This window comes from Procambarus clarkii, chromosome 51 (genome assembly GCF_040958095.1).
Source record: "Procambarus clarkii isolate CNS0578487 chromosome 51, FALCON_Pclarkii_2.0, whole genome shotgun sequence".
Classification (NCBI taxonomy): domain Eukaryota; kingdom Metazoa; phylum Arthropoda; class Malacostraca; order Decapoda; family Cambaridae; genus Procambarus; species Procambarus clarkii.
Genome location: NC_091200.1, coordinates 4,536,973 through 4,564,033, shown reverse-complemented (window position 1 = coordinate 4,564,033; position 27,061 = coordinate 4,536,973). Strand labels below are relative to the sequence as shown.

General features: G+C 46.2%; 2 protein-coding genes across 3 annotated transcripts in view; both read left to right on the top strand.

Annotated features, from left to right (window-relative positions):
* The window catches only part of LOC123774590 (max-interacting protein 1), a 739,857-nt gene that overhangs the window by 160,452 nt on the left and 552,344 nt on the right, over positions 1–27,061 (top strand). The gene's annotated exons all lie outside the window — the stretch shown is intronic.
* Positions 13,123–25,445, top strand: LOC138351949 (secreted effector protein PipB2-like). Its single transcript, XM_069304118.1, has 2 exons — positions 13,123–13,204; positions 24,961–25,445. The coding sequence occupies exons 1-2, from the start codon at positions 13,123–13,125 to the stop codon at positions 25,443–25,445; spliced, it is 567 nt and encodes a 188-aa protein (XP_069160219.1).

The following is a 27,061-nucleotide window of genomic DNA, read 5'->3' as shown; positions in this document are numbered from 1 at the left end:
ACATACATATAAAGGGGGTTCGGGTAACATCTTCTAATGCTACACAAGCGCCTCAGATCTATTTATCAAGCCACAAGCATGCTTGAATGCCTCCCAACAGAATGGAGTTCGCGCTAAAACCGCCATATTTGTTGTGGGAAGTCTTTTGTTCTCTGGACAAGCGGCGCGCGCCAACACGGGCGCTTTATGAGATGCTGCTACCATTATTACCTCTTGATTAATGGCCAGTGTCAGATAACAAGGCCACAAAATATTTACCACCCTAACGTTAATGACGGACTTTTTACAATTTTATGTCCATCACCAATTAATTGATAACTATGAAATAGAATTTAAGCATATTAATATGGGACTCAAAAGTACGGCATCAGCATAGTGGCGTGCTGGTCTCCCAGAGCTGGGAGCACCAGCGAGCGGTCACCTCCACCCTACCATCACCGCCCACACACACCCCCCTACGCCGCCCACACACACCCCCCTACGCCGCCCACACCTCCCCCTTCCATCACAGCCCACACCTCCCCCTACGCCGCCCACACCTCCCCCTTCCATCACCGCCAAACTATGACCCTCTACATCCCCACTAACACTACCACCCTTACCATTCCTACTCTACCATCCACACACAGGATGGTAGAGCCCAATAGGCTCAGGAATCTGTACACCAGTTGATTGACAGTTGAGAGGCGGGACCAAAGAGCCAAAGCTCAACCCCAGCAAGGACAAATAGGCGAGTACTACTGTCCCCACACACTGTCTTAAGCACAATTAGAGAAAATATAAACATCAGAGGCCCACGACTGCAAACTTCTTGCCAACATATATAAGAAATATTCCTGGAACAACAGTGGAAGCCTTGGAGAAACTGGACAAGTTTCTGCTGCAATTATCAGATCAGCCAGGCTATGTTGGCTATGCGGGACTTTAGGCTAAAAAGGGGCAAACAGCCTCACAGATCAGTCAGTTACCAGATGCAAGAGTGGAGCTCTGGCAACTATTTACAGGCAACAGATATTTGAAACAGTTGTGAAACAGCCGAGTGCACACCCATGAAACAGCAGAGTGCACACGAGCGGCCACAGCTGGGGTTTTCTCTTTCTCTCTCTTTCTCTCTCTCTCTCTCTACTGTGAGGAGTCAACCTCGACTCGGTTACTACTCAACACAAGACAACATTCACAGAAACATCACACCATAATTTTGTATTTCATTTTGCCCCGAGGGGTGAGTTTATTGGGCAGCGCTACTCATCCTGTGAGTGAACATACCGCCATAGCAGCATGTACAACACTCCCCAAATAGGAAGAAAACCCGCTGGGTTGTTCATCCTGTCACTTGTACCCAGACACAGCTGGGACTTGCTTAACTGTCAAGTGAACAGCTTATCAAACAAGATTAATATTTGTCAACCTTTAAAAGCTTACGTTATCTTGTGGGTGCAAAATGGGAGATTCTTTTGAGAACAACATTCATATTTGACATAATATTTTCCTAACTCAATGTGGAGTTAATTATGGCTACACGAATTTCTGATATCTCTTAGATGTTGACATTTTCTCAGGTAGTGGTCAAGGCGGTGTCCATCACTCACCACAGATTCTGCAACTTCGCTGACCAGCTGTTGTGTCCATCCCAAGTCTCCATGGATACTTGTATCCAAGACGAATTCTTGCTATTGCCGATTCTCTCCCGCGGCCACCTCCTCTTCGTCCATAATGATTGGGGATTGCCAGCTGCAACCATGTTGTACCATCGTACAGATTCACTGGTTTGTGCTTCTATCCTCCTTTCCTCAGTTACCTTGTCACGGTGATGTTGCCTGACAATACCTCTAATTTGTAGTAGAGTCTTGGGTATGAAGGAATCAATATGGTCCTCGCCCCTAGTTTGGTGTTAGGCTTATCAACCTCGAGCTAGCAAATATTTTAGTACTGAGCCGAATTGATGACAAAGTATACATACATGCAGTATACCTCTGGGAGTGTATATCCCCGCATGACTAGCAAGGAAGGTGAGCCACACTACGGGAGCAAGAACAGCCGGCCCAGAGCTCGGGGTACAGCCGGCCCAGAGCTCGGGGTACAGCCGGCCCAGAGCTCGGGGTTCAGCCGGCCCAGAGCTCGGGGTACAGCCGGCCCAGAGCTCGGGGTACAGCCGGCCCAGAGCTCGGGGTACAGCCGGCCCAGAGCTCGGGGTACAGCCGGCCCAGAGCTCGGGGTACAGCCGGCCCAGAGCTCGGGGTACAGCCGGCCCAGAGCTCGGGGTTCACATACCGGAGAGTGGAGCCTGGCGAACCTGGCTAAGGTCCACCGGGTAATGACGAGCTTGTGGTAATATGATCGTCAGGTGTGAGAAGAGGCAGTTGTGAGTGGGGCAGTGTGAGGAGGAGACAGGTGTGAGGAGGAGGGGGAGGATCTCGACACAATCTGCACCACCCGAGTCAGAATACGCTTCTGTGAACGAGTAAATACTAATTTTCTCCATGCAAATAATCAGACCTTCCATCAAACTATACCACAAAGTTATCATTAAAATCAATTGACCATCAATATGAAATGTTCGTATCCAACTGACATGTTGCAGGCTGCCAGGAGGAGGTGGTGCAAGGTGCGTGGCGGGGCAGTACTGAGCAGGAAGGGAAGGTTGGTAATACACGTGTGTACTGGCACCTTCTCCTGTCCTGCCTCACCCCACCACCACCTCCTGCCCTGCCTCACCCCACCACCACCTCCTGCCCTGCCTCACCCCACCACCACCTCCTGCCCTGCCTCACCCCACCACCACCTCCTGCCCTGCCTCACCCCACCACCACCTCCTGCCCTGCCTCACCCCACCACCACCTCCTGCCCCTGCCTCACCCCACCTAATTTCCCAGCCCCGGGGCTCTCAGCAGCTCCAAGCAGCAGACCAAGGACACTTTACCAATCGCTGCCACCTCCTCCACCACACGTACACACCCTCAGGAGATAATACAATTAGAAGGTGCTGTTGCTCTCACACGAAACGTTTTAGTGTCGACGAAACTCTCCTTATTTATAATAACAGAAGTTCAACTACACCTACGCGGCCGCAGGGTTCATCCCGTCACTAACATCCTCTTAACACATTAGCACCGGTCCTTTGGGTCTAGCACAAATGAACTGGTTGAGCGTGCTCGCTAAAAGCAGCCCGTCCTCTGATGTCGAGCTCACAACATTATCCAAACAGAAGCAGCCCCCCCCCATTGCTGACCCTCCCTTCGTCAACAGCCCGAAACCCTAGAGGCAGCGGCTAAGCTGCTCAACCATCACACATGCAAAGGGACTAACAGTCGGGTTGACAAACAGCTTCTCGCTTCCACCTGCCACAGCTCTGGCGGGGTATTATGGCGGCCACAGGGAGGTCCCCCGGGCCGACCTGCAGTCCTCGCCTCCTTCACCTCATATGGATGTGATATATATAGATAGATTCGGGAGCGAAAATAACCTCCACATTACGGTAACGCTGTAGGCCTACATACCACAACCTGTACTGCTGTGGTAAACTCGCCTAAACATACTTATGAACGCGAACAAGCCTGAATGGTCCCCAGGACTATATGCAACTGAAAACTCACACCCCAGAAGTGACTCTGGGATGTGAGTTATGAATTCGTTCATACTTATGAACGCTAAAATTATACCTGGACACCATAACTCTAGGAACTAATGAGTTAAGAGTTCACGGGGGTAGAAATAGCCTAAGCTACTCTATCCCTTTGAGATGTATTTCTTATCTCAATAACATACTTGAACTGAACTTGAGTTAAGAGCGCCAATCGCCTGGGGGTTTATCCAGCGCTGCCACATCTGTGCCGCCCTACACTACCACCGGCCAACGTCGCACCGCCGAGGTGCAATCTAATTTGATGTGATTTCTGGCCGATTCGATTTGTGAAGCCCGACGTGGGCGGAGGAGGAGGAGCTGGTCACCCACCCCGGCCTCGCCAACACCACGTCGCATTCTGACGTATAAATCATCTACGGTCAAAAACTGGTGTGCTAAAAATCACAGCGGCTCGCAAAATTGACGAGAGGTCCCGTTTTCTATCCATGGATCCTCTGTTAGGTTTGGTTAGGTTCGGGTAATTTTGTACATCACTTTAGTACTAGCGAGGTGCTAGTAGAGGTCCCGTCTAGCGAGATAATAGACAAGACAAAATGGAGAAAATATCATGAAGAAAAGAGATAAAACAGTGCGGGCCAGAAACAAGCAAAGGAAACCCAAAGCAATTAATAAACATTGGATAATGGAAAGCGAAGAATGATACAATCAAACAAAAGCGATCGAAAGCAATAGAAACAGGAATAGGTGGAACAAAAAGAAAGTGAGGGGAAAGTGAAGTCAATCAGCAAGAGAACGTAAAACGGGCGAGCGACCGAGAGAGAGAGAGAGAGAGAGAGAGAGAGAGAGAGAGAGAGAGAGAGAGAGAGAGAGAGAGAGAGAGAGAGAGAGAGAGAGCAGCCAGAGGCGGTGAATAGGGTAGAGGGAATAAATAGGGTGACGTAGGGTAAGAAGAGGGAGGCGTGAGGGCCTCAGGAGGCCTGGCCAGCGACCATCACAATGGCGCGCTGCGGGGCTCCAGTGTGGTGGGGGTGGGGAACGGAAATGGGGGGGGGAGATGAAAGGGGTAGGAATAGTACCCATGAACCAAGGAATGGGGTGGGGGGGGGGAGGGCCGAGGTTTACCGGTGGTGGATGATGTTTACCGGATGGGGGGGGGGTAATGAGGGAGGTTCAGGGGGTTGAATGGGGAGAGAATTGAGGGGGGGGGGGGTGAAGCCAAGATAGGTGGGGATACACCGACAAAGACGCATAGAGCGCTGTATCATTCAACATCTATACAGCTGACCTGCCCCAACCTTATAGAATTCATCACATACGCGGACGATGTCACCCAAATAATATGCCAACCAGGACCATCAAAGCCGCTATTAGCCAACAAGACCAAAGCGGCAATTAAATCCATAAACAAATTTAAGAAGCAATGGAACATTAGTACAAATAAACAAAAGTTCCATATAATACACATTGCAAAAACACACCGACCCCATTATCCTTGACAACCGCCCGATCCAATATGCGGAGGTAGGCAGAATACTGTGACTCATTATCAATAGAACAGGGATAAAAATTCACGTACGGGACCGACTAAAAGCCAAAGCTGCCTTAGGAAAACTGAGGAGATTTTGAAGCCTCAGTACATACAAATACACCTATATAAAGCGCTAGTTCGGCCGCATCTAAAGTATCAACCAGTACCACTATACACCATAAAGAAAACCAACATGCAGAAACTGCAAGCAGTGCAAAATAAGGCGCTAAGGAGAGCAGCAAAACACCGTCCACTATATGAAGACAATCCAGGAGCTCCATGAACTCCTGAACACACAGTCACTAAACATCAGACTGCAGCACCAAGCCATCAGGGTGTGGAACACCATCGAAATGTTAAGAGGACCCAATGTTAGAAAGGTTACACCAAGATGAGATGCCCCGCTCCCACACCTGGTGGCCCAAGAGCCTCGATTTACTAGATGAAAACCCAGTCCCACAGTACACAATTCCCAGGTGAAACACCGACCAGAAATTCCTCCCAATAATTTAAAAAAAGTGATAAAATAAAAAATTTATATATATAAATAATAACTGAAAACTCACACCCCAGAAGTGACTCGAACCCATACTCCCAGAAGCAACGCAACTGGTATGTACAAGACGCCTTAATCCACTTGACCATCACGACCGGACATAATGAGGTGATAGCCGAGGCTATATGAACCACCCCACCGCCGGCACTCGGATAGTTATCTTGGGCATAGCATTTTACCAAATCACCTCATTCTTTGGGGCACACGTGAGGAACACAAATGCGAACAAAAGCGAACACTAATGCGAACAAATGCGAACATTATGTCCGGTCGTGATGGTCAAGTGGATTAAGGCGTCTTGTACATACCAGTTGCGTTGCTTCTGGGAGTATGGGTTCGAGTCACTTCTGGGGTGTGAGTTTTCAGTTGCATATTGTCCTGGGGACCATTCAGGCTTGTTCGCATATAAATAATAAATAATAAAATAGCCTTTAACAAAATATAACGTGTGGAAGCATTGGAGTGCGTATATATATATGAATGCTACACAGTTATTCAACTATAGACATCCATAAATGCTGAAACATGTGAAGAACCACTCGCACACTCACAGCTCCCTGACAAGAGCAAGCTTAGCTGCCAACACCCACACATCGCGGTAGCATGGCGGACAGCCCGCCTTCTTTCATAACCCACACTGACGAGTAGAACTCTTGAAACCCTCTTCAGGTAAGCTCCAGGTATGCACGTGATCTCAAAATCAAACTCAACCCCACACTCTAAAGATAAAACAGAGACCCGTTAGCAATCACGCTAGAACACATATGGCAGTTAAAGGACATCAAAATGTACAGGCGATGAGTCACAATAACGTGGCTGAAGTATGTTGACCAGACCACACACTAGAAGGTGAAGGGACGACGACGTTTCGGTCCGTCCTGGACCATTCTCAAGTCGATTGTGAAAATGTCGTCGTCGAAACGTCGTCGTCCCTTCAATTTCTAGTGTGTGGTCTGGTCAACATCAAAATGTACTTTTGGAGTAAATTGCCATCAAATGATATGCTGGACAACTCCGCTATTCACTCGAGACACTTAAGCAAGTCCCAGCTGTGTCTGGGTACAAGTGACAGGATGAACAACCCAGCGGGTTTTCTTTCTACTGGGGAGTGTTGTACATGCTGCTATGACGGTATGTCCACTCAAGATGAGTGGCGCTGCCCAATGAACTCGCCCCTCGGGGCAAAATTTAAATTTAAAATTTAACTCACTTTTCAAACACAGATGCTGAACCAATCACAGTAAGTTTCCAGACACTGACAAGAAACAGTAGCAAAGCAGCCTCAGGACTGCTAATGAGGGGGAACGAGGGATAAATGAGAACTACGAAAACAAGATAAATGAGAGATAGAAAACAGCGAGTAGCAGATAAATGAGGGGAACGAAAACAAGACTAATTAGGATAAGAAAAAAGATAAATAGGAGAAGAGATAAATAGCGACAACAGAATAGGTAAATAGGGTGAAGAGAAAAATGGGGTTAAGAGAAGAGGTATAAATAGGGTGAAGAGAAGAGAAACAAGGCAAAGAGAAGAGATAAGTTATGGGCACAAGAAAAAAAGACGAGTGAAGAGTCAACAGGAGACAAAGATGTCGATGAATGAGATTGATGAGGGAGAGAGGAATGAAAGGGAAGAGGACTGAGGGGGAACAGAAGACAAAATGGAGGGGGAATTAAAAGTAAATAAAGGGAGAACTGACGAGAGGTGCGAGAGGGGAGAGAAGGAGCTTGAGACAAAGAGGTAGATGAATGGGGTAGACGAGTGAAGGATACAATAGGGGAGGGGGGAGGGGAGAGGCAACCAGGGGGGGGGAGAAGTGTAAAGGGGGCAGCCTTATACCAACCTTTGAAAGCAGTTCCAAGGATCAATGTCCCCCCGCGGCCCAGTCTCTGACACTCCTCCAGGTTGATGGTTTGATTGCGTAGTGGAGCAGACAACGCCTCACAACACGACCATCTTATCCACCTTATCTTGGGTCTACCCGGTTGGTCAACCAGGCTGTTGTACCCGGCTGCTCGCAGCCTGACGTATGAATCACAGCCTGGTTGATCAGGTATCCTTTGGAGGCGTTTGTCAAGTTCCCTTGAACACTGAGGGGTTGGCCAGTTATGTCCCTTATGTGTAGTGGAAGCGTGCTGAACAGTCTCGGGGCCTCTGATGTTGATAGAGTTCTCTCAGAGTACCTGTTGCATCTCTGCTTTTCAATGGGGATATTCTGCACATCCTGGCTCCACAAGACCAGCAGATCCTTGATAGTTGTGATGGTCACAAATACACAAAAGTCAACAATAGCCAAAACAGAGAAGCTGTAAAGCTACAAGATCACTCCTACGTGAATAACATTTATACCCAAAACAATCACACTGAACCTTAGATCATATTAAACGCAAGATACCACACAACTAATAACGAGTCATGACTTCCGTGCTAAGAGAACCACACCATGTACATCTATGCAACATCTATCATCATACAATGTAAGATTAAGACGGGGGCTTTAGGGACTACAGCTCAGGGGCTTGTGTCAGTAGCATAGCTGTAATTTGCGTATCATAGCTTTAAGGTATAGACATATCTACCCATCATAGACAAGTCATGCTCAGTAGTTTCTCGTCGCCTTGAAGCATATCAAATGTTTATTATTTGGCTTCCTGGTGGAATTTCCAGCAATGAATGATTTCATTTACTTCAAGTATATCAACAGCAGCAGCCAAGTATCAGAAGATTTACTCGGGGGACAGAGCCTGAATTTGTCTCAGATTCTTCACTCCAGCAACTTTGACGGTCAATGTGATGAAATCAGGCACAATAATAATACACTACAAGCATCCGATATCTACTCTTGTTGTAAACAATGAATTAACGCCTTCATTCCCTAATATTGAAGTAGCACTACGGATTTACACGTGTTTAATGATAACTAATGTGACTGGAGAGAGGAGTTTCTCTAAGGTGAAACACCTAATCAATGTACACAGAGTGGAAAGTAATTACCAATTAAGCACACTGCTCTCGTGGTGATTGCAAACGATGTTCTCAATAACTTACAATTTGGAGGAATTTATTGCCACGAAATTGGCAATGCAAATGTTTGAATTGTAATTCTTAGTCTTGTACACAATTAAATTTCGTTAACTTTGTTTTCTCTTTACAAATATTACCGATTGCAAAACCTTAATCCGGCCATGCATCTGTGCTAACTGAATCACAACATCTATGCTAAGACAACATCTATGCAATCACAACAAGCCTACGAGTACCACACTCCCAAACACCACAACACCGTGGGCGCCACAACACCGAGGGCGCCACACCACAACACCGTGGGCGCCACAACACCGAGGGCGCCACACCACAACACCGTGGGCGCCACAACACCGAGGGCGCCACACCACAACACCGTGGGCGCCACAACACCGAGGGCGCCACACCACAACACCGTGGGCGCCACAACACCCACCAAGACCCCACGAGACCACCTACAGTGTGGCCGGACCGGAGAACAACGCCACGGACCCGCCCGATAAAGTAGACGCCAGAGCTGGTCGGGAAGAGGGCGGGCGATAAGCGAGTCGGGCCCGGCCGAGCGAGCGAGCCCCGACCTCATTTATGAGCTCTTCGATGGACCAAATAGCTTCTGCTTCACAGTGCTTCCTCTTTTTTTTCATTAAACTTTTGTAATTGGATGAGTGAGATGGTGAACAGCGGGGCATTTTGTGATTGAGCGGGGGATGTGCCCCGGGGCCGGTGGTGTCCGGACGCTGGGTACATATAGTGTCCAGGAGCCGCACGAGGAAGGGTAGACGCGTGTTGTATGTCAGGAGGGGCGGGGGGAGAGGGTGGTGTCGATACCACCATGTTAGAGTGGGGGTGGCTGGGAGGAGACGGGCGAGGTGGTGTCGATACTGCCACACACTTCCTCGGTGGAGGCGGCAGCGGGAGCTATACTCCATTCCGGAGCACTGGAGGAGGCCAGGAGGCTTCGGGTGGCTACAGGAGGCTTCGGGGGTGGTTATCTTGAGATGATTTCGGGGCTTTATTGTCCCCACGGCCCGGTCCTCGACCAGGCTTCCACCCCCAGGAAGCAGCCCGTGACAGCTGACCAACACCCAGGTACCTATTTTACTGCTAGGTAACAGGGGCATAGAGTGAAAGAAACTCTGCCCATTGTTTCTCGCCGGCGCCCGGGATCGAACCTAGGATCACAAGTCCAGTGTGCTGTCCGCTCGGCCGACCGGCTCCCCACGGAAGGCTACAAAGGTGGCTACGGAAGGCTACGAAGGTGGCTACGGAAGGCTTCGGGGTGGCTACAGGAGGTTTCGGGGAGCTACAAGAGGCAGGGGGTGAATGGGAGGCTGGTGATGTGATAGTGTAGACGGGGGTTTGTGGTTAAAACGAGGAAGAGGGTTGGGACGGGGAGTGTTTGAGAGGGTGACAGGTGCACGAGACCGTGAGGACGGACTTGACGGGTGAGTGATGGCATGGCAACAGACCTGACGGGTGAACGCGAGTGTTGCGATGGCCTCAGCGGGTGAACGAGAGCCTGGCGAAGGACCCGACGAGCGAACGAGAACGTGGCAACAGTCCGGACAGGCGAACGAGAGCTTGGTGGCGCATCCACAACATGGGATGGCGTCGCCATATATACCACGTGAAAGAACGTCCGAGGCGCGGCAGTGGGAGAACGTGCAGGGAGCGGCAGCTAGGCAGCTTCCACCCCACACAACCAATGGTACAACAGTTTAAAACCTGTACAATTAGGCGCGCTGTATTTTATGTTCAAGGGGAGACATTACTAAGTATTTTATGACTGAACAATGAGTCTGCGGTGAATTTTATGGTGATGATGGCTAAGGCGCCCGATTTATGGCTGGACAATGATATGGTGGATCTGTTTTATGGCTAAATGTTAGCAAAGATGTACTCAGTCGCCATACTCGCGACCGTGAACACAAAATGTGGGTCAATCGCCCTCGTGGATATCTTTAGTATCCTCTACCAGGACAGTTCACCGTACAAATAAAAGTATAAAGGAAAGGTTAGGTAATAATTTAAATTTAACTAAGCCAGAATGATTATATAGCACTTTGAAGATATTTGAGGACAAGGAGCTGGGATGTGAGAACAGAACTATCGGGGATCGAACGCCGATCCAGGATTATACCTGGATGGGGTTCCGAGAGTTTTTCTACTCCAAGGCCGGCCCGAGGCCAGGCTTGACTTTTGAGAGTTTAGTCCACCAGGCTGTTGCTTGGAGCGGCCTGCAGGCCCACATATCCACCACAGCCCAGTTGGTTATCTTGATTTCAGGGCTTAGCTTCCCCCCCGGCCCGGTCCTCGATCAGGCCTTTTTTTCTTACACACTCCCCGGGAAGCAGCCCGTAGCAGCTGTCTAACTCCCAGGCACCTATTTACTGCTAGGTAACAGGGGCAGAAAGAAACATTTCGCCCATTTGTCTCCACCTCCACCGGGGATCGAACCCGGAACCTCAGGACTACGAATCCGAAGCGCTGTCCACCCAGCTGGTCCGGTACTCCTTGAAGAAAACAATCTAGTTTTCTCTTGAAGATGTCCACGGTTGTTCCGGCAATATTTCTTATGCTCACTGGGAGGATGTTTAATCCAGTCGAGAAGCAACACCGTCCCCCGTCCACACATGACAGTGACCCAGACCGTCACCCGTCATCACAGTGACCCAGACCGTCCCCCGTCCCCAAAACACAACAGCTGTGAAAACATCCGCTAGGGGGCTGGCTACACTGCCCACTTGCAACAGCCTCGTGTTGCAAGTTAATGATAAGTGCCATTTTAAGTAGCTCCCGCGAAGGAAAACCCCATTAAGGGGAAAAATCTTATATTCACTTCGTGGATAAGAGCCATAATTAATGCCAAAAGGAACATCCGAAGCCGAAGAGACGAGGTCGCATTGATACCTCGCTACTTCTCTGCCACTCCGTACAAAAATGGAACCGTTTGGCGTAACCAGAACCGCAACGAACCCAAGCAACTACCCTAACCTATCGAGGTCGATATAGAAAAGATCATTATTCGAGTATTGATCATCACTTGATCGTCGTCCCTTCACCTTCTAGTGTGGGGTTTGGTCAACATACTTCAGCCACGTTATTGTAACTCATCGCCTGAATATTCCAGTAATTTTTTGTTACTAATAGGTCGCATTTGGGAAAATAAGGGATATTTTCCCAAAATACGATAAGGAATAATACAGGGAAAAATACCGAGTTCTTTATGTTACTGGCAACACGTGAATCAAACACGTGTGGCAGGTATTTTATTGCGATTTCTCATCTTCTGACAAAAACATCGGCTTTGTTTTATAATGTCATTTGATTAAAAAAAACACACAAAAGCTGAACACATGACTGCAGTTACTTTCTCTCAAGAAAATATTATATTGTAATTTTGCGTAAACTGTTATAAATGTACCAACATTTATAAATATTTTTTTTTTAATTTGTAACTGGTCAGCAACGATCAGTTAATATGTTGGAGTTGATTACGTATAACATGAATGTTTAAATGAAAATAACATGTGATAGATGATACTATGGATGCGCTGGGGTAGGTGTTTCACTAAGCAGGAAGTGCACATCCTGTGGGTCACAACTGGCCGACTGCTATAATAACTACCAGCCCCCCCCCCTCCCCTCCCCCACGGTACACAGTGCTAACTACCTATCATGGACGATACACCCCCCCCCCCTAAAACAGCTGCAACACTACAACGAGTCACCAACCACAACAGGTCACCACAACAGGCAAGATCTCACCGTGGGTGCGGGGAAGACCTGAGAAATACACAAGTAGTGATTTACAGTCTCCGTGGTGTAGTGGTAAGACACTCGCCTGGCGTTCCGCGAGCGCTATGTCATGGGTTCGTATCCTGGCCGGGGAGGATTTACTGGGTGCAATTCCTTAACTGTAGCCTCTGTTTAACGCAACAGTAAAATGTGTACTTGGATGAAAAAACGATTCTTCGCGGCAGGGGATCGTATTCCAGGGACCTGCCCGAAACGCTACGCGTACTAGTGGCTGTACAAGAATGTAACAACTCTTGTATATATCTCAAAAAAAAAAAAAACACTATACCACTGGAAACAGAAGACCAATTGGTTGCAGAGATGGTCAGAGAAATGGCTACTGGAATTCAACACGAGCAAATGTAAAGTTATGGAAATGGGACTAGTTGATAGGAGACCAAAAGGACAGTACACAATGAAGGGGAACAGCCTACCTGTGACGACGCGAGAAGGAGACCTGGGTGTGGACGTAACACCTAATCTATCTCCCGAGGCACGTATAAATAGGATAACGACAGCAGGGTACTCTACACTGGCAAAAGTTAGAACATCATTAAGAAACCTAAGTAAGGAGGCATTTAGGGCGCTTTACACTACCTACGTGAGGCCAGTCTTAGAGTATGCCGCCTCATCATGGAGTCCCCATCTGAAGAAGTATACAAGGAAACTGGAAAAGGTTCAGAAGTTTGCAACGAGACATCGCCAGAGTTACGAGGTATGAGGAACCGAGCCTTACGACACTAGAAAAAAGGGAGAGGGGGGGGGGATATGATAGGAACGTATAAAATACTCAGGGGGATTGACAGAGTGGACATAGACGAAATGTTCACACGGAATAGTAACAGAACGAGGGGACATGGGTGGAAGCTGGAAACTCAGACGCGTCACAGATGTTAGGAAGTTTTCTTTCAGCGTGAGAGTAGTGGAAAAATGGAATGCACTTAAGGAGCAGGTTGTAGAACCAAATACAGTTCAGAATTTTAAAACAATGTATGATAGGGAAATAGGACCGGGGTCATTGCTGTAAACAACCGATGACTAAAGGCGGGATCCAAGAGTCAATGCTCGATCCTGCAGACACAAATAAGTAAGTACACACTCTGGTGGCTAAGTAGACAGCACGCTGGAACGTAATCCTGTGGACCGGGGTTCGATTCCCGGCGCCAGTGAGAAAAATAGGCAGAGTTTCATTCACCCTGATGCCACTTATCTAACCGTAAATAGGTACCTGGGAGTTAGACAGCTGCTACGGGCTGCTTCCTGTGTGTGTGTGTGTGTGTGTGTGTGTGTGTGTGTGTGTGTGTGTGTGTGTGTGTGTGTGTGTGTGTGAAAATAATAATAGTCAGTAACAGTTGATTGACAGTTTAGAGGCGGGCCGAAAGAGAAGAGCTCAACCCCCGCAAGCACAACTAGGTGAATATAACTATAGGTGAATTCAACTAGGTGAATACACACACACACACACACACGGAAGCAAAGGAACTTAACAAAAGGGCGTGGAGGAACTTCCGGAATAACAGAACACCAGAAAGCAGAGAGAGAGAGAGATACCAGAGAACCAGGAATAAGTATGTCAGGGTGAGAAGAGAAGCAGAGAAAAATTATGAAAATGATATAGCAAACAAAGTCAAGACCGAACCAAAGCTACTCCATAGTCACATCAGGAGGAAAACAGTGAAAGAACAGGTGATAAAACTTAGAACAGTCGAGGACAGGTATACTGAGAAAGACAAAGAGGTGTGTGAAGAACTCAGAGGTTCCAGGAGGTCTTCACAATAAAACAAGGTGAGGTCACTGCGCTAGGAGAGGGGGAAGTAAACCAGGCGACCTTGGAAGGGTTCGAAATTATCAGATGAGGTCAAGAGACATCTGTTGCATCTGGATGTGAAAAAGGCTGTTGGTCCAGACGGGATCTCGCCATGGGTACTGGAAGTGTGCAGAGGCACTTTGCTTGCCACTCTCCATAGTGTATAGTAGGTCACTGGAGACTGGAGACCTACCAGAAATATGGAAGACGGTGAATGTGGTTCCAATATACAAAAAAAGTGACATAAGAAGCACTGAACTACAGGCCAGTGTCCTTGACTTTTATACCATGCAAGATCATGGAGAAGATCGCGAGAAAAAACCTAGTAACATCTGTATAGAAGGTACTTTGCGACAAATCGCCAACATGGGTTCAGGGAGGGTAAATCTTGCCCGACTGCATTTTCTTGGATTGTTGGAAAGCCTTTGACTCAGTACCCCATAAGAGGCAGGTACATAAGCTGGAGAGACAGGCAGGAGTAACTGGTAAGGTGCTCCAGTGGATAAGGGAGTACCTAAGCAACAGGAAGCAAAGAGTTACAGTGAGGGTGTGAGGCCTCTGATTGGCATGAAGTCACCAGTAGAGTCCCACAGGGTTCTGTACTCTGTCCTATCCTGTTTCTGATATACGTAAATGATCTCCCGGAAGGTATAGACTCATTTCTCTCAATGTTTGCTGACGATGCTAAAATTATCAGAAGGATTAAAACAGAGGAGGACTGCTCGAGGCTTCAAGAAGACCTAGACAAACTGAAGGAATGGTAGAACAAATGGTTGTTAGAGTTTAACCCAAGCAAATGTAATATAATGAAGATAAGTGTAGAGAGCACGAGGCCAAATAGAAGGTATCATTTGGGAGATGAAACTCTTCGAGTCAGAGAAAGAGACTTGGGGGTTGATATCACGCCAGATCTGTCCCTTGAAGCCCATATCAAGAGAATAACATCAGCGGCATATGCCAGGCTGGCCAACATAAGAACGGCACTTAGAAACTTGTGTAAGGAATCATTCAAAACTTTGTATACCACATGTGTCAGGCCAATCCTTGAGTATGCGGCTCCAGCATGGAGTCCATATCTAGTCAAGGATAAGACTAAATTGGAAAACGTTCAAAGGTTTACCACCAGACTAGTACCCGAGCTGAGAGGTATGAACTACGAGGAGAGTACGGGAATTAAACCTCACTTCGCATGAAGACAAGAGTTAGGGGGGACATGATCACCACATTCAAGATTCCCAAAGGAATTGATAGGGTAGATAAAGACAGGCTATTTAACACAAGGGGCACACGCACTAGGAGACAGGTGGAAACCGAGTTCCCAAATGAGACATATTAGAAAGAACTTTTTTTTTTTTAGTGTCAGTGGTTGACAAATGGAATGCATTAGGAAGCGATGAGGTGGAGGCTGACTCCATACACAGTTTCAAGTGCAGATATGATTGAGCCCAGTAGGCTCAGGAGCCTGTACATTAGTTGATTGACAGTCGAGAGGCGGGAACAAGGGGATTGAGCCAGAGCTCAACCCGCGCAAGCACAATTAGACGAGTACACACACATGTATATTATACATGTCTTAACTGACGCTTTAAACAATCCAGCGTCTCTAGATGAATCACTACCTGAATGTCTGACAGTGCTTCCTAATGTCACAATAATATACCGAAGAGCCTGATACAAGTAAACAACTGAAGCAGCCCAAGGCACAACCCTTCTTCAGTCTAAGTCCATTCCATCCAGCGGTCAACCCCAAAGATGCATTCGTCAATTTTAACTTTGTTTAATATATATTTTTGAAAATTATTTTTATTGATATTATATACTAGCATATTGTGCATATTTAGGCACTGGTTAGGTTACGTGTTTAGGTTCTGTTGGCGATTATTTGTATTTGTAGTACGAGGGTGAAGCATTTACAGCGTTGTGATTCGACAAAAGTCGTCAGTGAAGCACTTGTTCCGGAAGTGTTCGGACGTTATCAGTTGTGAGTCGTGTGTAAACCGTTTTTCATTCATAAACAGGGGGTTTGGCGGATGCATGGAATGGACTTTGGGTCTTTGTTTACAGGACGGGCTGTAAACAGATACGCCCACGCATATGCCGATTATAGGTCACTCGCTCTGGCACATAGGCCCACAGGTCACAAACCCCAGGAACCCGCACACCATGACGTGCAGGTCACAGGAATGTAGTAACCCGTATGCACATGTTACAGGACACGCGACAGGTACAGGTCAGGTTACAGGACAAAAATACACACTACCACAAACTGATCACAGTAACCACGCAGACAACACACACACACACACACACACACACACACACACACACACACACACACACACACACACACACACACACACACACACACACACACACACACACAGATATTAGAAAGAACTTTTTTAGTGTCAGTGGTTGACAAATGGAATGCATTAGGGGGTGATGTGGTGGAGGCTGACTCCATCCACAGTTTCAAGTGTAGATATGACAGAGCCCAATAGGCTCAGGAATCTGTACACCTGTTGATTGACGGTTGAGAGGCGGGACCAAAGAGCCAGAGCTCAACCCCCGCAAACACAACTAGGTGAGTACACACACACACACACACATACACACACATACACACACACACACACACACTCTTGCACATGTCAAAATCCACATATACAAGTACACCGTAACTAACAGGTCAGAGGTCAAACACACTCTTAGTGCCAATTAGGGGTCAGAGAGGACACGTCGCCGTCATCAAGAGGTCAAGAGAACACTCACCACCACACCCGGATAACCCCCCTCGGGTAGAGGGACTACCCCCTCGGAGATTCTGCCAAGCATTATACCTGCGAAAGAAGAAACATTATTTCACTAACCATAAAGACGCTGCTCAACGCGAAGAATAAAAGTTATTTTAAGTAAAAGTTCAGTATTTTAGATATCTTAATTTGAAGATAAACAGGAACAAGATCGACAATACGAACATCTTGTTAAATTAAAATATTTACTTTTCAATTATAATCCATAACGTTTCGAGTACCCATTAGTATTCATCATGAGGTCTAAAATACAGAACAGTCCCAGCTGTGTCTGGGTACAAGTGACAGGATGAACAACCCAGCGGGTTTTCTTCCTATTGGGGAGTGTTGTACATGCTGCTATGGCGGTGTGTCCATTCACAGGATGAGTGGCGCTGCCCAATAAACTCGCCCCCCGGGGCAAAATTATGAAAAAATTTAATAGAATTAAAATTAACAGTTAACAAAGAACTTATTTTGAACACATGATTACATTAGTAAATGACGAAAATGACTAAATATTAAAAAAACACGAAAAACAAAAAACACGAAAGTCAACCTATGTATTGATCAAAGAAAACAATTTATAACACCAAGTATTGACAATAAGGACTCAACAAAAATTCAAATTAATCTAAATATTCAAAGATTCTATGCAAGACCAAATTAAATGATAAATAAACCCAAATATTTTAAAATAAGACACCGAATTATTATATTCAATATCACATTGAAACAATTATAAAGCACATCGTACTTCAACGAGGGAGCACCAACAGCATAAATCAAGGGGGGAACTAAACAAATGTAATATAATATGTGGTGCCGCGCGACTGAAGCATGCGCGGCACCCCAGTCTGATGAAATGTTATATATTGTGCCACAGAGCCGTATGGCTTTTGTTTTATTGATAAAAACAAAATTTTTATTTATATATATACAAGAGTTCTTACATTCTTGTCACTACGCATAGAGTTTCGGGCAAGTCCTTAATCCTAATTTTCCCCGGAATATGACCCGCCAAATCGTTTATCAACCAGGTACCCATTTTACTGTTGGGTAAATAGAGGCCACAGTTAAGGATTGACGCCTTTAGCTTATTAACTTAAGAGCTCTGTTCCTCTTATCTCTTATGGAGATTTAATCAGTATTTAGTAAATACCTTACTAGCTCCAAAGAGCTACGAGGTCGTCCACACGACCTCTTAGTACGAGCCATGATTCAAGCATTTACGCAACATATGAAACGAAACCTGTACATCTTTCATCAATGATGGCGGATTTGTTTACATTTATTAATGTAATTAAGAGATTCGAAAGAATCTCTTAAACGTCAGAATCAAAAGTCAGTATTGTTACTAACAACCTCTAGTGCGTCGGACTCAATAGGTGTTTAATAAGTAAACAAAGACGCCGTTACTGGGGGAAGATGGACAGGTTTCGTATTTTGAGGCGTAAAAGCTTGAGAAATCCTGATCGCGAGCGAAGGACGACATCTTCGCTCTGCCGAACTCAATTTTTTAATGTTTTGGTGCAGGTGGGCTGATGTTACCGTAGGCTGACGTTACCGTGGGCCGATTACCGTAGGGTGATTAAACACTAGTGCTACTGTGCTCTGGCTCCTAGTGCAGGGAACTGACACTAGCGCGGATAACTAGCTGTTTGGCTGCTCACTGCCCGTGGTGACGGGAGACTGTCGCCATGGTGACGAAAGCCTAACAATGGCAGTATTGTGGCGGTGTTATGATGAGTGGTAACGTCTACAGGTATTGGTGACGTCACTTGGATATTGTCCCAGAAATGTGCGCTTACCCGTCACTGGTGACCCGTCACTGGTGACCCGTCACTGGTGACCCGTCACTGGTGACCTGTCACTGGTGACAGGAGAGAGGCTTACCCTGTTATGTCTCTTCTACTCGCCTTGTGCCTGTTACGTTACAGATTATTCTGATCGAAAAATTATTTTTATCTTGTCTGGCCTGAAAGTTGTGAATGGAGGTGGCTTCTGCAACTTTCAATCCATTAGACGATCACTTACAGGCTGCGAGAATTTCCTTACCTATTTTTGACTCTTGTGTCTCCTGCTTCTACTTGCATCAGAGGGAAAAAAAAAAATTCGAAAGTGCTGTTGTATCAGCCCGTCCTCCTAAGGTTTCCTAACGTTCAGAAAACGGTCAATGTAAAGTGTCCTCTCCTAACCTACCAGAGGACCCAAAACAGAAAACGGGACAGCACGTCACTTTGGCGAGTCGCTTCCGTTTCGTAGTACGACAATTTTTGGCCTTGTGTAACGCGAACGATCGAAATGCGACTTTTTGTAGGACAGGTTGGTTGTGTAGATAGTGAGGATATGGTGTAGCTTGCCTATACCTATGTACAGTGTTAATGATATTTTGAGAATCCATAAAATTAAAACAAAGTAATGACCGAGAGGACGCTTAACGCTAGAGGCACACACTGAAAAAGAACTTTCTCAGCGTCAGTGTAGTTAGTAAATGGAATGCGATGTGGTGGAGACGGACGCCATACACGGCTTCAAATGTAGATATCAGAGCCCAGTAGGCTCAGGAACCTGTACACCAGTAGATTGACGGTTCAGAGGCGGGACCAAAGAGCCAGAGCTCAATCCCCGCAAGCACAATTAGGCAAGTAAAAGTACACACACACACAGGGCGCTGATGGCCGAGTGGACAGCACCCTGGATGCGTAGTTCTGTGGTCCGGGGTTCGATTCCCGGCGACGGCTGAAACAGATGGGCAGAGTTTCTTTTACCCTGATGCCCTTGTCAAATAGCAGAGAATGGGTACCTGGGAGTTAGTACGGGCTGATTTCTTGTGTGTGTGTGTGTGTGTAAAAATTAGTTTGTAACAGTTGAAAGGCGGGCCAAAAGAGCAGAGCTCAACCCCCGCAAACAACTAGGTGAACACACACACACACACACACACACACACACACACACACACACACACACACACACACACACACACACACACACACACACACACACACACACACACACACACACACACACACGGCCCTCGCGGCTGAGTGGACAGCGCTCCGGTGTCGTAGTTTTAAGGGCCCGGCTTCGAACACCGGCAGAAATATATGGGTAGAGTTTCTTTCACACTGTTACCTCTGTTTACCTAGCAGTAAATAAGTACCTGGAAGTTAAACTACTGGCTGCTTCCTAGGGAATGTGTGTGCGTGTGCAAGATAAATATATGTAGTAGACATAACAGGAAAATATATTGGTTAGAAAGGCGGGGTCCAAGAGCTAATAGCTCTATGCTGCAGATACAAATAGTATCTACACATAAAAGAGCATCTATTTTGTCAGGACAAATACATAACTCACTATTGAGGCTACGAGCTAAGGTTGACTCACTGAGACCGTCACCCATGTATACCTGTGCACAACTATGACTTCAAGAGTTCTACTCCGTGAGCTTGCCGCGTGACCAGCCTTTCCTGTGGATTGTCAGGTCTGACACCGTCTTCGCAGCCCACACATGACCAACCGTCTACGGGCTCACCATAGCCCGTGCTACTTTGAACTTTTTGATCCGAGTAGCGAATCTTAAAAACAACAAGAACAACCACACATGACCATCACTTCCTGGGGTTGTTGCTATATATTCTTAGTGAAGCTTCACTAAGAATATATAGCTTTAGTTAAGCTGAAGCTTAGCGAGGCTTTAGAAGAGGAAAGTGACTAAGCACCATTCAGTAATGCCTCGAGTGTGAAATTTAATCAGTGGTTTGAGTCAATTATTGCGTTAGTTAGGCCTGTCTGGGGGGGGGGGGTTAATGCTCCGTGCTCCCGGGTATGGTTTAGGAGTGCGGACGCCGGTCAATATCAAGTTATATGCAACTATGGTCTGACGTTAAATATCTGTCACCATCGTTAAAAAATTTGGCCCCATCGTAAAAGCCTCGTACAACCGTTGTTAAAAGTGGCTCCGTCTGGCAGCCTCATGCACGAGATTGAACGGAAAAGGTAACTTAACATTTATTCCTTTATCGTATAAAACAAAGTACCAAAAGCTGGAGAGGTTAGTTAGTTAGTTTAGTTCATTTATTATGCACCCCATACCCATCTTGTGGGCGGTAGTGGAAAGGGTTACAGAGGCACATAATGGGCTCAGGGACTGAACCCCACAATTCATTTAGCTAGGCAAGTTACAATCTTGATGAGCTAGTTACAAAATTCAATATAGTTGATGCTGGAGAGGTTAAATTAAATTTGTAATTGCCACGGACGAGTCTATACTGCAGCCTTAAAATTCTCTCTCCATTTGCAACTACGTAACTAATGCGACCAGTTTCCCGACGAGAAACTTAAAAATGCTAGTAAAAAAAAAAAAAAAAGTACGAACCCAAGCGGGCTCACCTAACCTATCTAGGACGATTCATAGAAAACGTTAAATTAATATAATAGCGTTTTAATTTTGATTAATACGTATCAATTTTAACGGGTTGGTTGATTACGTAAAAAATGCAATGTATATAGGGGGGGGGGGAGAGGAGTTGCATAGACCTGACACGATGGACAGATGGGGGTGGAGATGGCTGGAGGTTTGGGGAGAGTTAATTACTATCAATACGTGAGGTTTGGTTGCCAGGAGGACGAGGGGGGGGGGGGGTTAGGAAACCTGTTTTTTGTCTTAGTATCATGTGTCTTTGCTGCACGACACTGCACTCCCCTAGTTGTGCTTGCGGAAGGGGGTTGAGCTTTGGCTCTTTGGTCCCGCCTCATCTGTCAATCAACTGTTTCTACTACTGTTTCACACCACACACAAGGAAGCAACCCGTGACAGCTGTCTAACTCCCAGGTACCTATTTACTGCTAGGTAACAGGTGCATAGGGTGAAAAACTCTGCCCATCGTTTCTCGCCGGCTCCCGGGATCGAACCCGGGACCACGTGTCCAGCGTGCTGTCCGCTCGGCCACCGGCTCCCCGTGTGTATGTGTGCGTGTCCTCACCTAACTGTGTCAACAGGGTGTATAGAGTGTAGGAGAGGCACTAGCAACATGTTACCCATTTGTCACCTGTCACCCCCCACATGCTGTAAGCATGTGGGGGGGTGATAGCCCCAGCTGTCATTACAGCCATTATGTCATTACATTACATTATGTCATTACAGCTGGGGGATTACAGCCCCAGCACGCTGCTACACTGTGGCTCATTTGGGTTTAAGTATACAGCAATTCATGAGTAAGCTAATACCATGAAGTATGAATCTTCCCCCACGAAGAGGCTAAGTAACCCTCCCGTATTTATCTGTATGACGCGCCAAATACACAAGGATATTTTATTAAAACTGTTACGAACCCTTCGTAACCGGGTTCTTTATAAACTGATCTTACTCAAGTTCAGAGGACACTAATCTTGGTAGAAATATAGTGTAATATTTAAAAGATAATATTAAAAAGAGACTTAAAATATCCCGTTATTATTTCCCATCACTATAAGAATCCATATATATAATATATGGATTACTGTACAGCCATGTCTGACTGTACACTCGGCGTGTACAGTCAGACGGCACCACTCCCGTGCCAGGTAAGTCCACTACGGGATCACCATAGCCCGTGCTATTTGCCCCGCTCCTGTGCCAGGTAAGTTACGGGCTCACCATAGCCCGTGCTACTTGGAACCTGTTCCGAGTAGCTGAATCTATAACAACAACAACAACAAAGCCAAAACAGAAGACAGACAATAGAGTCCAAGATGGATAAGTGTAAATTTTGTAAATAAAGAAGCAATCATTGGTTCGGAAATAGGGTTGCAAATTTATGGTACCAATTACCAGGTAACATCTTCGAAGGAAACTCAGTGGAAAGTTGTAAGTATAGGTTAGAAAATATATACGCGTGAAAAGATATTAATAAAAACTCCCTCACATACACTAATAGGCCTACAGATTCCCCTAAAACTTTTTCTTAGAATATTTATATAACAATATCGGTGAAGTGTGGACAAGGGGGGAGATAGGAACAACATCTCAAGACGTTAGTGGTACTGTCAATCTCTTAGAGTCTAACTCGCATCATCTTCACCAATAACACATTTGATTACGTGTTTTTAAATAACACATTTAGAAAACTTTGCAAACTGGACGAAAGATTATAATACAAAAAACTAGTACATGTTCAAGACAGCGCCGGTAATTACGAAAAGTTGCTATTGAGACAAATTTAGAAATTTAGCGAAATTTAAAAATAAGAAATTAAAGTGACAAGGTCACTTAAATTTATTAAGACCAAACAAGTCTGTGTAATGATTCGAGCATTAAAAAAGTGATAAAAAATGCAAAGATACAAATTTCACCTAAAGAAAATAAATTAATATTAAAACAAAAAACAATTACAAAAGTAAAGTGAGAAGTGTGTGGATGACGTCTTCACCTCAGCCCGTCTCAGCCGACAAGACTCCACTCAAAAGACAATGACAACCACCAAACGATTACAACTAAAAACGAGTCGAAGAAAAACAATGGAGAAGCACAGGGAAACCGACATCTTACTTTAACATAAATAAGGAAACAAGAACTTCCAGGGAATTCAATTGAGGTTTGTTTAATTTTATATTCACAAACTCTCCAGAATCCTTAAATCAAGTGTATTCGAAGGTTTAGACAAAAATTGTTTTGTCTCTTGACGCTAGTTTGTGTCTACATTCAAGACAACGAGACCTAAGGAATGGATGAGGTGGTTTGGCAAGAGGAAAGACGTTTATGTATAACAATACTCTCTGCTGGGGGCCTGACGGCTCAGTGGACAACGCTCAGTATTCGTAGTCCTGAGGTTCCGGGTTATATTCCCGGTGGAGACGGAAACAAATGGGCAGAGTTTCTTTCACCTAGCAGTAAATAGGTATCTGGGAGTTAAACAGCTGCTACGGGCTGCTTCCTGGGGGGTGTGTAACAAAAAGGAGGCCTGGTCGAAGACCGGGCCGCGGGGACGCTAAGCCCCGAAGTCATCTCAAGATAAGGGAGGTTAGGAGCCGGTCGGCCGAGCGGACAGCACGCTGGACTTGTGATCCTGTGGTCCCGGGTTCGATTACGGGCGCCGGCGAGAAACAATGGGCAAAGTTTCTTTCACCCTATGCCCCTGTTACCTAGCAGTAAAATAGGTACCTGGGTGTTAGTCAGCTGTCACGGGCTGCTTCCTGGGGGGTGGAGGCCTGGTAGAGGACCGGGCCGCGGGGACACTAAAGCCCCGAAATCATCTCAAGATAACCTCAAGTTAAGATGCTTACAAATTCTAATATGCCACTTACGAAAAGTGCTACACAGCCTTCCAAGCTCGGCGCCTTCTTATTAATTGAGAAATGTGCTTCCAGTGTGGCAGGCAATAGAGGCGGAACTCTCGTCCATCACCACACACGGAGCGGCTCATTAAACATAACCCGTTACTGATACTACTATAATTTTCACAAATCAATCTGAAATTAATCTTGGGATAATTATATTGAAGCAAGTGGGATAACTATTTCCTAATTTGATAACTAGGATATCCATAACAAGATAACATATAGACATTGTGACCCCTTGTGATCTTCTTAACATTCTTTCAAAGATTTTTCTGATCTGTGATTCCAATGATATCAGTCCACATATTCTTATTTAATCTGTCTTATTAAGAGATTTTGCATCTTATCTTATTAAGAAAGGGGGTGGAGCCCCCCTTATCAAGCCCCCCTGTCTTATTACGACATCTTGCTTCTTAAGACGTCTTGCTGTCCCCTTTGTAAAGTACTGCGGCCACCGCTATTTTAAGTGAGCTAGGAATAATACCGGAATGAAGGCTAGTCTCCATAGGACTCCTTAGGACCTGTGACTGTGGTGTCATTCTTGATGAATGTGAGGTGTCAGGGGGGCCATTTTTGATGAATGTGAGGTGTCAGGTGCCATTCTTGGTGAATGTGAGGTGTCAGGTGCCATTCTTGGTGAATGTGAGGTGTCAGGTGCCATTCTTGGTGAATGTGAGGTGTCAGGTGCCATTCTTGGTGAATGTGAGGTGTCAGGTGCCATTCTTGGTGAATGTGAGGTGTCAGGTGCCATTCTTGGTGAATGTGAGGTGTCAGGTGCCATTCTTGGTGAATGTGAGGTGTCAGGTGCCATTCTTGGTGAATGTGAGGTGTCAGGTGTCATTCTTGGTGAATGTGAGGTGTCAGGTGCCATTCTTGGTGAATGTGAGGTGTCAGGTGCCATTTTTTATGAAAGTGGGGTGTCAGAGGGGCCATTCTTGGTGAATGTGGGGTGTCAGGGGGCCATTCTTGATGAATGTGGTGTCAGGTGCCTAGGGTGGGATGCCTGGAAATGCTGTCTGGGACTACTTCTAGGCCAATAGGGGCTAGGGTGACCTATGAGATGGGTCGAGGTTTGTGTCATCATCACAATATCATCACCACCACCAACACAATCCCAAACCATCCATCAGAGCAATCATCACTAAATCACCAATTATAACAATCAACACAACCCATCACCACCACACCAACCACCACCACCACACCAATTATCACCACCACACACCAACAACCACCACCACACCAACCACCACCACCACACCAACCACCACACCAACCACCACTACCACACCAACCTATACCCAAGAGGCGACGGATTTGAATGGGGATTTAGAGGCTCAGGAGCCAAATTCAATAGAGCTGTAAATCTTATTTCAGGGAGACGAAGCATACCTGACGGGAAGCTGATACCAGGCGAAGGGAGGGAAGGGTAAGGGAGGAAAGGGTAAGAGAGGGGAAGGGAAAGAGAGAGGAGGGCAAGGAAAGGGAAGTAAGAAGGGAATGGCAGCTAAGAAGAATGAAACACGAGAATAACAAAGAGAAAGGGTGGACAGAAGAGGAGAAAAGTTGACCCGAAGTGCATTGAAGAGACAAATATAGCAGACCGTGGGTAAGGACGTGCTGTGGACGGCAACCACAACACAAGACGCTCAGCCATGAGCAGCCTCGTGCTGGCTGAACCACCTGGTTACCTGGTTGATGGGGTTCTGGGAGTTGTTCTACTCCCCAAGCCCGGCCCGAGGCCAGGCTTGACTTGTGAGAGTGACTTGTGAGACCACACACATGAACACCGCACCGCCAGCGATCTATCACTCCCTGAATGACTCACATAATAGAACATGTTTGCTAGACACACAGATAAGCGCGAAATGAAGTCAGTTAATAAAAGTTAATAATAAGAATAACAAATATGTTTTTTGGGTGAGACTTCAGATGAGCTGATGTCACAAATCAACTCATGGACTGATGGTCCTTTAGGAACATCACATGATTCCTAATGAACCATTGTCTTCCTCTAAAATAAAGGCAAGCAGGCGAGCGAGAGAGAGAGAGAGAGAGAGAGAGAGAGAGAGAGAGAGAGAGAGAGAGAGAGAGAGAGAGAGAGAGAGAGAGAGAGAGAGAGAGAGAGAGAGAGAGAAGGAGAGAAAGAGAGAAGAGAGAAGAGAGAGAGAGAGAGAGAGAGAGAGAGAGAGAGAGAGAGAGAGAGAGAGAGAGAGAGAGAGAGAGAGAGAGAGAGAGAGAGAGAGAGAGAGAGAGAGAGAAAGAGAGAAAGAGAGAAGGAGAGAAGGAGAGAAGGAGAGAAAGAGAGAAGAGAGAAGAGAGAAGAGAGAGAGAGAGAGAGAGAGAGAGAGAGAGAGAGAGAGAGAGAGAGAGAGAGAGAGAGAGAGAGAGAGAGAGAGAGAGAGAGAGAGAGAGAAAGAGAGAAGAGAGAAGAGAGAGAGAGAGAGAGAGAGAGAGAGAGAGAGAGAGAGAGAGAGAGAGAGAGAGAGAGAGAGAGAGAGAGAGAGAGAGAGAAAGAGAGAAAGAGAGAAGAGAGAAGAGAGAAGAGAGAGAGAGAGAGAGAGAGAGAGAGAGAGAGAGAGAGAGAGAGAGAGAGAGAGAGAGAGAGAGAGAGAGAGAGAGAGAGAGATTTGTAGGTGAGATAGAGACAAGGAGG

Bases quoted from the DNA above. Each gene is read 5' to 3' on its own strand.
- LOC138351949 (XM_069304118.1), top strand. From the start codon at position 13,123: ATGGAGTCCCCATCTGAAGAAGTATACAAGGAAACTGGAAAAGGTTCA. The intron at 13,205-24,960 runs GTATGAGGAACC...GATGAATGTGAG, and splicing joins GACATCGCCAGAGTTACGAG to GTGTCAGGGGGGCCATTTTT.